Genomic DNA, 14,299 nt, shown 5'->3' on the forward strand with positions numbered 1-14,299 from the left:
ACAGGACACACCTGTAAAGTGAAAACCATTCCCGGTGACTACCTATTGAAGCTCATCAAGAGAATGCCAAGAGTGTGCAAAGCAGTCATCAAAGCAAAAGGTGGCTACTTTGAAGAACCAAGAATATAAGACATAATTTCTGTTGTTTCACACTTTTTTGTTAAGTATATAATTCTACATGTGTTAATTCATAGTTTTGATGCCTTCAGTGTGAATGTACAATTTTCATAGCCATGAAAATACAGAAAAATCTTTAAATGAGAAGATGTGTCCAAACTTTTTGTCTGTACTGTACATACATACAACATACTACATACATACTACATACATGCAACATACATACTACATACATATTACATACATACAGCATACATACAACATACTACATACATACAACATACTACATACATACAACATACATACTACATACATACAACATACATACTACATACATACAACATACATACTACATACATACAACATATATACTACACACATACAACATACCGTATATACTCGAGTATAAGCCGACCCGAGTATAAGCCGACCCCCCTAATTTTGCCACAAAAAACTGGGAAAACTTATTGACTCGAGTATAAGCCTAGGGTGGAAATGCAGCATTTACCGGTGAATTTCAAAAATAAAAATAGATCATTATTTCCCCATAGCTGTGCCATATAGTGCTCTGCACCGTTCATATTGCCCCATATCTGTGCCCCATATATGCTCTGCACCGTTCATTTTTGCCCAATATCTGTGCCCCATACAGTGCTCTGCACCGTTCATATTGCCCCATAGATGCTGCACAGATGCCCCATACAGTGCTCTGCACCGTTCATATTGCCCCATAGATGCTGCACAGATGCCCCATACAGTGCTCTGCACCGTTCATATTGCCCCATAGATGCTGCACAGATGCCCCATACAGTGCTCTGCACCGTTCAAATTGCCCCATAGATGCTGCACAGATGCCCCATACAGTGCTCTGCACCGTTCATATTGCCCCATAGATGCTGCACAGAAGCCCCATACAGTGCTCTGCACCGTTCAAATTGCCCCATAGATGCTGCACAGATGCCCCCATACAGTGCTCTGCACCGTTCATACTGCGCCATAGATGCTCCACATAAATCTGTGCCGCTGCTGCTGCAATAAAAAAAAACAAAAAACACATACTCACCTTTCTTGATTGCAGCTCCCGGCGTCCGGTCCCGGCGCCTCCATCTTCCCGGCGTCTCCGCTCTGACTGATCAGGCAGAGGGCGCCGCGCACACTATATGCGTCATCGCGCCCTCTGCCTGATCAGTCAGAGCGCAGACGCCGGGAAGATGGAGGCGCCCGGAAGATGGAGCGGCGCCCGGCGGCTGGAACGTGGACAGGTAAATATGCCATACTTACCTAGTCCTAGCGATCCTGGTGCTCCCCGCCTTCCTCCCCGTCTTCTGTGCTGCAGCCTCTTCCTGTCAGCGGTCACCGGCACCGCTGATTAGAGAAATGAATAGGCGACTCCACCCCTATGGAAGGTGGAGCCGCCTATTCATTTCTGTAATGAGCGGTCCCACGTGACCGCTGAAGAGGGGAAGAAGCTGCAGCACAGAACACCGTGGGACGGCAGGGACAGTGCGAGGATCGCTGGGACTAGGTAAGTATACCTCAGCGCCCTCACCCCCTCACCCGCCGACCCCACCGCTACCGTGACTCGAGTATAAGCCGAGAGGGGCACTTTCAGCCCAAAAATTTGGGCTGAAAATCTCGGCTTATACTCGAGTATATACGGTACATACTACATACATTCAACATACTACATACATACTATATACAACATACTACATACATACTACATACAATACATTCATACATTACATACAATACATACATATAACATACAGTACATATAACATAGAGTACATACTCACCATCACTTGTCACTTTGATCCCCGAAGCCAGTGTCACCTGTAAAAAATATTAAAATAGCAAACAAACAATATAATTCGCAAAAATCCACGAGTGTCCCACGACGAGCACACCATTCCCTGTACACGAAATTCAGAGGCAGAGGACGGGTGAGTTCCTGAAGATTACATCTGAGGCAGGTTACTTTTCAGAATATCTCTATGGGGACCCCGCTCTTAGGGTTAGGGTTGTTTTATTTTAATATTAATATTTATGTTATTCTTCTTGTTTTTATATTTGAATAAAGTGATTTCTTCTGGTTATTTTATGGATTACATTTTTCCTATTGTAGATGCTGTATGCAAAAATAAAGGGCTTTATATAGTTTGTCAATGAGCAGACAATATGATTACATAATAAATAGCTATGGCTCCTTTAAACTTCCTTGAAGTTCGAGTGTTGCTGCTTCATGTCTTCTCCTGGCCATGCCTTTTTTTTCATTGTTGTTTGGTCCTGATGAAGAGGTTAGAAACCTTGAAACATATTGAACCTTGGTTATGTGCAGCATATCCTTTATGTGACCAGTGCAGCCAATCAGTGACTTCCGCAGTCATATACTTTATCACAGCTTAGGCCAGTGTTTGGCTAAAAAGGTGATGCAACCATCTCCAGGACTGGTGGAAACCACTGAAATTGCAAGGGCTTTACAAGGTAAGCTATGGTTATTTATCATGTCATGTCATCGTCTGCTGCTGCATAAATGTCATAAAATCTAAATCAAATGGTAAAACTGAAGACCCAAAGCACAAATAGGATTTATGTGATAACCAAGTGATGTAAAATATAATAGGTACACTCAACTGATAGGGTTGTGACAGTCGCGACTCCTATAGGCGCATGTAAAGGCTGCAGCAGGACCAACAAGGAGATATGTTGCAATTAACGAGGAATATGGTGGTTGAGAGTCTGCGCTGCCCATGGTTCAAAGATACGATCGCACACGAAGGTGACTCATGAATGCGGTTTATTGTCAGCGCGTTTCAAGGTTTCCACACCATGACCAAACCACAATGATAGCTTTAGTTTTTTTTTTTCATTGTTGTTTAGTCCTGATGAAGAGGTTTGAAAACCTTGAAACACGTTGAACCTTGGCAGCGTGAACTCTGAACCACCAGATTCTTCATTCATTGCAAAATAAAGTCTTATGTAAAAGCTGCTCATCAAAGCAAGAAATTTGTGCCACCTGGCACCTTATTGATTTTAACCAACAGAAGGCAACAGAAAGGACTCGTATTCAGATGGAATTCTGTTTTAATGTCACATAAGTAGGACATAGTAGGTTTCATGTAGTCAGGCCATTCGATATACAACGGCTGAACCAAACTCGCTGTAATCCCTGGCTGTGATCCACATCTCCTTAAAAGACTCTAAGCAGGTCAGGACTGATCCTCCGATCCACACAGAAAATTTCCTGTCACTCGGTGCAATAACTTTCACCTGAATAGTCTTTGGTGCCAGGGTTCTGATTTCTTTATAAATTCTATCCTGAAGACCCGGGAAGAGGGTAGATGCACCAGACAACAAGATGTTATTGAAAAGAGACCTTCGGACATCTATAGCACATCCATAAATGCTTTCATAGATCATTTTATGTAGACCTTGGGCATCTATCCCAATGGTTGATGGAGAAAATAGGCTCTCTGGTGCTAGAAACCTCTGGGTGCCAATGGTAACGACGTTCCCATCCGGAAGAATGTATTCCTCTGAACCTTCTGCAGGACACTTTTCCGCTTCCTCCTTTGGATCTAAAGCCACATAGCAAAGTTTCTCCTTTATTTCTCTAGCAATGTCCTTTTCTGCGCTGCTGACAAAGGAAAGTTTTGTCTCCATAAGAAGCCTCGTTAAATATTCTGTGATGTCCCGACCAGCGAAGTTAAGACGATTTCCTGCATCAACAACCAAAAGTGTTCTTAGAATTAGTGTAGGATAAGGCCGGCGTCACACTAGCGAGTTTTACGGACGTATGAGAGGCGCAGAAAATATGCATTGCACACGGACCAATGATTTTCTATGGGGCAGCTCTTATCTGCCGTATTTTACGCATCCCGTATTATACGGTCTTGTACGGCTGTAGAAAATCGCATCATGCTGCGTTCGTCAGCGTATTGCGCAAAAATTCCACCAATAAAAGTCAATGGGGGCGAGAAAAATACGGATTACACATGGACCATCAGTGTGACTTGCGAGAAATACGCAGCGGTGTTCTATAGAAAAGCCGGGAAAAACAGTGCGGTGTACAGTAAAATCACACTGACAGGTTTTATTACAATAGAATAAATGTCTACACATAGTATAGGGATATATATTTATATGTCAGTGAGACATACAGTATATATTTATATGTCAGTGAGACATATATATTTATATTTCATACAGCACTAGATAGCAGAAAAGCCGGTAATTCAATTGCCGTCTTTTGCTATCTCCTTCCCAAACCCCACATGATATGAGACATGGTTTACATACAGTAAACCATTTCATATCCCTTATTTTTTTTTACATATTCCTCATTAGTAATGTTACAAGTGTATGTGTGTAAAATTTGGGGGATCTAGCTGTTAAAATAAAGGGTTAAATCACGGAAAAAATTGGCGTGGGCTCCCGCGCAATTTTCTCCGCCAGAGTGGGAAAGCCAGTGACTGAGGGCAGATATTAATAGCCTAGAGAGGGACCATGGATATTGGCCCCCCAATATCAGCGTGGGACAAGACTGTACGACAGAAGGTATGGGATATTGTTGTTTTTTTATTTTAACTTTGTTTCAGGTGACAAGGGTCTTCAATTGGATTGAGAGTATAATAAACTATTACAACACCCTGTGTCTTTATTTCATTAAAATACCGTATATACTCGAGTATAAGCCGAGATTTTCAGCCTAAATTTTTGGGCTGAAAGTGCCCCTCTCGGCTTATACTCGAGTCACGGTAGCGGTGGGGTCGGCGGGTGAGGGGGAGAGAGCGCTGAGGTATACTTACCTAGTCCCAGCGATCCTCGCGCTGTCCCTGCCGTCCCACGGTCTTCTGTGCTGCAGCTTCTTCCCCTCTTCAGCGGTCACGTGGGACCGCTCATTACAGAAATGAATAGGCGGCTCCACCTTCCATAGGGGTGGAGCCGCCTATTCATTTCTCTAATCAGCGGTGCCGGTGACCGCTGACAGGAAGAGGCTGCAGCACAGAAGACGGGGAGGAAGGCGGGGAGCACCAGGATCGCTAGGACTAGGTAAGTATGGCATATTTACCTGTCCACGTTCCAGCCGCCGGGCGTCGCTCCATCTTCCCGGCGCCTCCATCTTCCCGGCGTCTGCGCTCTGACTGTTCAGGCAGAGGGCGCGATGACGCATATAGTGTGCGCGGCGCCCTCTGCCTGATCAGTCAGAGCAGAGACGCCGGGAAGATGGAGGCGCCGGGACCGGACGCTGGGAGCTGCAATCAAGAAAGGTGAGTATGTGTTTTTTTTTTTTTTATTGCAGCAGCAGCGGCCATGGCACAGATTTATGTGGAGCATCTATGGGGCAGTATGAACGGCACACAGCACTATATGGGGCATCTATGCAGCATCTATGGGGCAATATGAACGGTGCAGAGCAATATATGGGGCATCTGTGCAGCATCTATGGGGCAATATGAACGGTGCAGAGCACTGTATGGGGCATCTGTGCAGCATCTATGGGGCAATTTGAACGGTGCAGAGCAATATATGGGGCATCTGTGCAGCATCTATGGGGCAATATGAACGGTGCAGAGCACTGTATGGGGCATCTGTGCAGCATCTATGGGGCAATTTGAACGGTGAAGAGCAATATATGGGGCATCTGTGCAGCATCTATGGGGCAATATGAACGGTGCAGAGCACTGTATGGGGCATCTGTGCAGCATCTATGGGGCAATTTGAACGGTGCAGAGCACTGTATGGGGCATCTGTGCCGCATATATGGGGCAATTTGAATGGTGCAGAGCAATATATGGGGCATCTGTGCAGCATCTAAGGGGCAATATGAACAGTGCAGAGCATATATGGGGCACAGATATGGGGCAATATGAACGGTGCAGAGCACTATATGGCACAGCTATGGGGAAATAATGATCTATTTTTATTTTTGAAATTCACCGGTAAATGCTGCATTTCCACCCTAGGCTTATACTCGAGTCAATAAGTTTTCCCAGTTTTTTGTGGCAAAATTAGGGGGGTCGGCTTATACTCGAGTATATACGGTACTTTATTCCTAATGTGTGTGTGTGTTTTATTAACCATCAGGGGCGGATTACCAGAGGGTCAATATGGGCGGTAGCCCAGGGCCCAGTGGTCTGGGGGGGGCCTGGGCTGCCACACAGATTGACCCTCCACTAATCGTCTGTGTCTGTGAATGCCCACCGCCGGGCCGGCATGTATGTGCCCCCGGATCCGGTGGGCAGAGAGAGGGGGCCCGCATCGGGCCCCTTCTCATCTGCTCACCGGGCCCTTTCCGGCACTGCGGCGGTTTCCTATTGATGTGCGGGCGCGCGCCCGCACATCAATAGTTAACAACAACAGCCGCCAGCCAATTGGAGGCTGGCAGCTGATGTCGGCCGCAGCGCACACGTCGCCGGCGTCTGACGTCATTGTCAGTCGCCGACGAGTGTGCACTGCTGGAAGGAGCTCGCCGCCTGGAGCGCGGACAGGTGAGGAGACTGTTTTTTTTTTTTGTTTTTTTGATAAGCTAACGGACACACTGGGGGGCAATGCTGGAGGACACACTGGGGCAATGCTGGAGGACACACTGGGGCAATGCTGGAGAACACACTGGGGCAATGCTGGAGAACACACTGGGGCAATGCTGGAGAACACACTGGGGCAATGCTGGAGAACACACTGGGGGGCAATGCTGGAGGACACACTGGGGCAATGCTGGAGGACACACTGGGGGCAATACTGGAGACACTGGGGCAGATTGCTGGAGGACACACTGGGGGCAATACTAGAGACACTGGGGCAGATTGCTGGAGGACACACTGGGGGCAATACTGGAGACACTGGGGCAGATTGCTGGAGGACACACTGGGGGCAATACTGGAGACACTGGGGCAGATTGCTGGAGGACACACTGGGGGCAATACTGGAGACACTGGGGCAGATTGCTGGAGGACACACTGGGGGCAATACTGGAGACACTGGGGCAGATTGCTGGAGGACACACTAGGGGCAATACTGGAGACACTGGGGCAGATTGCTGGAGGACACACTGGGGGCAATACTGGAGACACTGGGGCAGATTGCTGGAGGACACACTGGGGGCAATACTGGAGACACTGGGGCAGATTGCTGGAGGACACACTGGGGGCAATACTGGAGACACTGGGGCAGATTGCTGGAGGACACACTGGGGGCAATACTGGAGACACTGGGGCAGATTGCTGGAGGACACACTGGGGGCAATACTGGAGACACTGGGGCAGATTGCTGGAGGACACACTGGGGGCAATACTAGAGACACTGGGGCAGATTGCTGGAGACATTGGGGCAGATTGCTGGAGAAACTGGGGCAGATTGCTGGAGACACTTTCTGGGGGCAATGCTGGACACACTGGGGGCAATATGCTGGACACACTGGGGGCAATATGCTGGACACACTGGGGGCAATATGCTGGACACACTTGGGGTAATATGCTGGACACACTTGGGGTAATATGCTGGACACACTGGGGCAATTCAGGACATACTGTGGCAGATTGCTGGACACACTGGGGGTAATATGCTGGACACACTGGGGCAGATTGCTGGACACACTGGGGCAGATTGCTGGACACACTGGGGGCAATGCTGGACACTGGGGCACATTGCTGGACACACTGGGGGCAATATGCTGGAGTCAGACACTGGGACAGATTGCTGGTCACACTGGGGCAATGCTGGACACACTGGGGCAGATTGCTGTACACACTGGGGCAGATTGCTGTACACACTGGGGCAGATTGCTGGACACACTGGGGCAGATTGCTGTACACACTGGGGCAGATTGCTGGACACACTGGGGCAGATAGCTGGACACACTAGGGGCAATGCTGGACACTGGGGCAGATTGCTGGACACACTGTCTGGGGGCAATGCTGGACACACTGGGGCAATATGCTGGACATTCTGGGGCAGATTGCTGGACACACTGGGGGTAATATGCTAGACACACTGGGGCAGATTGCTGGACACACTGGGGGTAATATGCTGGACACACTGGGGGTAATATGCTGGACACACTGGGGGTAATATGCTGGACACACTGGGGGTAATATGCTGGACACACTGGGGGTAATATGCTGGATACACTGGGGCAGAATGCTGAACACACTGGGGCAGATTGCTGGACGCTGTCTGGGGGCAATGCTGGACATACTGTGGCAGATTGCTGGACACACTGGGGGTAATATGATGGACACACTGGGGCAGATTGCTGGACACACTGGGGCAGATTGCTGGACATACTGGGGCAGATTGCTGGACACACTGTCTGGGGGCAATGCTGGACACTGGGGCAGATTGCTGGACACACTGGGGGTAATATGCTGGAGTCAGACACTGGGGCAGATTGCTGGACACACCGGAGCAATATGCTGGACATACTGGGGCAGATTGCTGGACACACTGGGGGTAATATGCTGGACACACTGGGGCAGATTGCTAGACACACTGGGGGCAGGACTGGAGGCATGGGCAGAATGTAGACACGTGGCATGATTGGAGACACGGGGCAGAATGAAAGACATGGGGCAGGATTGGATCATGGGGCAGGATGGATACGATGGAGACAGATGGGGCAGGATGGGGAGATCATATGGTGTAGAATGGATACTCATGAGTGCAGGATGGGAGAACATATGGCTGGAGCCAGGAATGAGACACACGGGGCCAGGGTGGGGAATATTATTACCATAGGGGCTAATTAAGGGATATTATTACTGCAGTGATGTATTTATTTTATTTTTTTGAGTATACTGTTTTAAATGGGGGGGCAGTCCTGTTACTGTGCAGAGTGACACTGTCGCCTTTTTTTCTTCGTGTTGTAATGTAGAAGTTGTGAAAAATTAAGTAATGTGTTCTGCAAGCGGAGCTCGAGATAACTGTGTTATTTCCTGCAGAAACGAGTCCTGGCTGGAAAAAATGATGGCGGTCTTTGCTGGATGAAAGATGAAGGACTTCACCTAGAGACGTCACTGGTGAGTCAGTGTTACCTATACACTGACACTATACACTGTATACTCTATACAGAGCTCCTGTGTACTATGTCACCAGTGATCACTGTATTCCATATACATTATATACAGAGCTCCTGTGTATAATACCACCATGATCTCTGTATTACCTCTACACAGACACTGCATACTAAGTACAGATCTCCTGTGAATACTGGCACTTATAGTGATAGTATTGTGTTGTTTTCTTTTAATTACTGATCAGTATTGTAGTATTCAGTCACTATGTGGTGGTAATATGTGGTCTGGAAATGGTGTTGTGGTATTTGTCCCTTGTATGTGCTATTTGGTCACCAAGTGGTAATATGTGGTCTTGACATGGTGCGGTGGTATTTGTTCCTTATGTGATATTATTCGATCACTGTGGTTGTAATTTGTGGTCTGGTCATGGTGCGGTGGTATTTGTTCCTTGTATGTGATATTATTCGATCACTGTGGTTGTAATTTGTGGTCTGGTCATGTTGCGGTGGTATTTGTTCCTTGTATGTGATATTATTGGTCAAAATATACCTAAATTGTATTGCAGATTTTAACAAATATTTAATAGGTTACAGTAGAGTAGGGCCCGGCCATTTTTCTGGAATAATCTGGCTCGGGTATGTCACATGACCCCCGTCACATGACCCGGGGGGCCCACAGTGTCTGAACAGCCCGGGGCCCTGGCTACCCTTAATCCACCCCTGTTAACCATTTACTACTATTGGATGAATAATGCATAGATGTCTTATTGACGCCTCTCCATTATTAACCTGGCCTAATGTCACCTTACAATAGCAAGGTGACATTAACCCTTTATTACCCCATATCCCACCACTACATTGGAGTGGGAAGAGAGAGGCTAAGTGCCAGAATAGGCGCATCTTACAGATGTGCCTTTTCTGGGGTGGCTGGGGGCAGATATTTTTAGCCAGGAGGGGGCCAATATCATGGTCCCTCACTAGGCTATTAATATCTGCCCTCAGTCACTGGCTTTCCCACTCTGGCGGAGCCCACGCCAATTTTTTCCGTGATTTAACCCTTTATTTCAACACACTAGATCCCCCAAATTTTACACACATACACTTGTAACATTACTAATGAGGAATATGTAAAAAAAATAAGGGATCTGAAATGGTTTACTGTATGTAAACCATGTCTCATATCCTGTCGGGTTTGGGAAGGAGAAAGCAAAAGCCGGCAATTGAATTACCGGCTTTTCTGCTATCTAGCGCTGTATGAAATATAAATATATATATATATATATGTGTGTCTCACTGACATATATATATATATAGACTGTATATATGTTTTAACGAATATTTGAGCCCATGGATCCATTGTATGTCTGTTTTGCAAGCCGGCGAGAAAATCTCGCTGTATGGATGCCATACGGATTACATACGGAGGATGGCATGAGCAAAATACGGTGCCACACCCTGCCTACGGATGACATACGGATCACTATTTTGGGAACAATTCTGCATATTACGGCTGTAAAAAATGGACCGTATTTTCATACGCCTAGTGTGACGCCGGCCTTACAATGACATTATTTACAAATTGCCAAAGGCAAATAATTCCTAACTAAAGATTCCTAAATATAGAATATAACTTTTATTAGTTCTTTTACTATGTAAGGTTCAAAGTGCACTATTAAAATTTCATACACTGTGGTGGCCAATATTTAAAGAAAACTTTCCAATTGTACAGGAGATACAAAACAATTGGTTATTTAGTAAATTATGTTACTAGTAGATATAGTGGTCTTTGTTAAGATGTTATAGGTAAGTATCTGGAGGAAGAGTGTTAGCTGACCCTTTTTGAGACGCTGTGTATATTATCTCATAGAACTCTGAGATTGTACTGCACAGAGTAAATATATATCTATATACCAAGTTAGCCATTAGATGGAAAAATACTAAAATTTGAGCGTATTTGGTCTATGTCTGATGAAGAGACCTGAGTAGTCTCAATATCGGGACTGTATATCATCTATCAGTGCATAGTGTGACGCAGATTATTGCTTAGTATTCATTAACCAACATGTTTCACCATTACCTGCATGGGGCAGTGGAGAACCTTCATATATGGGAAACGTACTGGTGACGCCATCTCCAATGTCCACGACTAAGCCCGTTGTATGACCACTGGCGTATAGAGACAGGGCAGCTTGTAAAGCCATATACATGGCAGGGACATTGAAGCTTTCAAACATCACTTCTGCCATCATCTCACGGTTGCTTCTTGGATTGAACGGAGCTTCAGATAGCAAGACGGGATGTTCATTGGATTGCATGCGAAGCTCACAATCATACACATGTTTCCAGATCTTCTCCATGTCCGGCCATGATTTCACGATGCCGTGCTCTATGGGATATGTCAATGCCAAGATTCCTCTTAAGTTCTGAGCTTCTTCGCCAACATAGTAAGCTTTTCTGTTGGCTTGCAGCATACGGTTTCCAGTTCTAGCGTGACCAATTACTGAGCTAATGACTGAGCTTGGAGTTATATCACCGGATAGTCCGGCTTTACATATGCCAGATCCATTGTCAAAAATAACAGCTGGAGCGTCTTGATGAATGGACATTTTTCCGTCTTGGCCAGATCTTCACTGAGAGATGAGCAAGTTCAGGTGTGGAATGTGCAGCAAGAATCAGTGAAGTCACGACATTCTAAGAGTATTTAAAGTGATAGTAAACCTATTCATGCGTAAAACTTCACTGTATTCAGTGACAATAGATCTCCCCATTTGGCTCGGGTAACACGAGGGTATAAAAAAATAAGTCCGATTTTCATCCAGAAAAGTGGAACGATTTTTTCTCTCACTTGTTATCTGTGTGCTGTCCTTGTGAAATCCGTTTTTTACTCAGCAGCAATCAATCATTTGCAGTTTCCTAGGTTATAGAATTATAATGCCTTCATAAAAATCTGATGGTCCATATGGCATCTGATACTTTCTGGCACTGAACCGATTTCGGAGTCAAATCGGAGGATGCTGCAAATTTTTGCTCAACTGAGAAAAAATACGCAGATCTGCACGGCCTCATTAAATAACATTGGTCTGAGGGCAATCCCCTTTTTTATCGGATTCCACTCATCCGAGTTATATACTCCTGTGAGCGAACCCTCAGTCTGGAGACACACTAGCGTTTCTAAAATTGGTCTGATTTTGATGCAGGAGAGTCAAACGAGTTTCATGCGATTTTGTATCCGATTCCTCTGCGTCTGTAATGCGATTGTGCATTTTTTGGGGGGGTCTGAGAGGATGCGATACGAATGCCATCCGTTTGTCATGCGTTTTTTTTTTTTAAACATGTGTTTTAAATAAAAAGCATAAGCAATCCTTGGGTAGAACCTTATAAAAAGCCTCTTTCCCATGTTTCACACTGGGAACACTTGTATCTTGTGTGAATATTCCAGGGCCGTATTTAGAGTTTCTGCTGCCCTAGGCACTTTTAGCGCTGCCTCCCCCATTGGTGAGTATGACACTATCAGCATAGACTTTGGCAAGAATCGCTGATGTGAAAGTCGCCTTTTCCAGCAGATCCGGCAGTTTTTCTGCATCTTCCACGTAATGGATCACTTACGGCAACACTGTGTTTGGTCTCATTCATTCCCTATGGGATTTGCGGTACTTGCTGTGATCTGGGAAATGCGGTGCCATACCTCGCAACTTTTGAAGGGAAAGAGGTTTAAAGGTTGCGGCGCACGTAGTGCGCCTTGGCAAATTTTAGGCCACGCCTCTGACCACACCCATTTCACAACTAGTCACACCCATATCCAAGTCCCAACCACACCCATTTAGCACTGCTGATCACACTGTTTCATATACATTAAAACCAAAAAAAAATATGGCCACGCAGTGCTCCATACTGTATAATGGCTATGCAGTGCTCCACATACTGCATAATGGCCCTACATAATGTTCCATACTGTATAATGGCCACACAGTGCTCCATACTGTATAATGGCCACACATAGCGCTCCATACTGTATAATGGCCACAAATGAGGCTCCATACTGTGTAATGGCCACACAGTGCTCCATACTGTATAATGGCCACACATGATGCTCCATACTGTACAATGGCCACACAGTGCTCCATACTGTATAATGGCCACACAGTGCTCCATACTGTATAATGGCCACACATGATGCTCCATATTGTATAATGGCCACACATGATGCTCCATACTGTATAATGGCCACACATGATGCTCCATACTGTATAATAGCCACACATGATGCTCCATTCTGTATAATGGCCACACAGTGCTCCATACTGTATAATGGCCACACCTGATGCTCCATACTGTATAATGGCCACACATGATGCTCCATACTGTATAATGGCCACACATGATGTTCCATACTGTGTAGTGGCCACACATGATGCTCCATACTGTATAATGGCCACACATGATGCTCAATACTGTATAAGGGCCACATATGATGCTCCATACTGTATAATGGCCACACAGTGCTCCATACTGTATAATGGCCACACATGATGCTCCATACTGTATAATGGCCACACATAGCACTCCATACTGTATAATGGCCACAAATGATGCTCCATACTGTATAATGGCCACACAGTGCTCCATACTGTAAAATTGGCCACACATGATGCTCAATAATTTATAAGGGCCACACAAGATGCTCCATACTGTATAATGGCCACACAGTGCTCCATACTGTATAATGGCTACACAGTGCTCCGTACTGTATAATGGCCACACATGATGCTCCATACTGTATAATGGCCACACATGATGCTCCATACTGTATAAGGGCCACACATGATGCTCAATACTGTATAATGGCCATTGGCCACACATGATGCTCCATACTGTATAATGGCCACACATGATGCTCCATACTGTATAATGGTCCCACATGATGCTCCATACTGTATAATGGCCACACATGATGCTCCATACTGTATAATGGCCACACATAATGCTCAATACTGTATAATGGCCACACATGATGCTCAATACTGTATAATGGCCACACATGATGCTCCATACTGTATAATGGCCACACATGATGCTCAATACTGTATAAGGGTCACACGATGCTCAATACTGTATAATGGCCATTGGCCACACATGATGCTCCATACTGTATAATGGCCACACATT

At 45.8% G+C, this 14,299-nt stretch overlaps 1 protein-coding gene across 1 annotated transcript; it reads right to left on the reverse strand.

The window, feature by feature from the left end:
* Positions 1–3,243: 3,243 nt before the first annotated feature.
* LOC138652218 (actin, cytoplasmic-like) lies at positions 3,244–11,764 on the reverse strand. Its single transcript, XM_069742987.1, has 2 exons — positions 11,211–11,764; positions 3,244–3,839 (listed from the first exon to the last, which is right to left on the reverse strand). The coding sequence occupies exons 1-2, from the start codon at positions 11,737–11,739 to the stop codon at positions 3,244–3,246; spliced, it is 1,125 nt and encodes a 374-aa protein (XP_069599088.1). The 5' UTR covers positions 11,740–11,764.
* Positions 11,765–14,299: the final 2,535 nt, after the last annotated feature.

The sequence above is a fragment of the Ranitomeya imitator genome, chromosome 10 (genome assembly GCF_032444005.1).
Source record: "Ranitomeya imitator isolate aRanImi1 chromosome 10, aRanImi1.pri, whole genome shotgun sequence".
Classification (NCBI taxonomy): domain Eukaryota; kingdom Metazoa; phylum Chordata; class Amphibia; order Anura; family Dendrobatidae; genus Ranitomeya; species Ranitomeya imitator.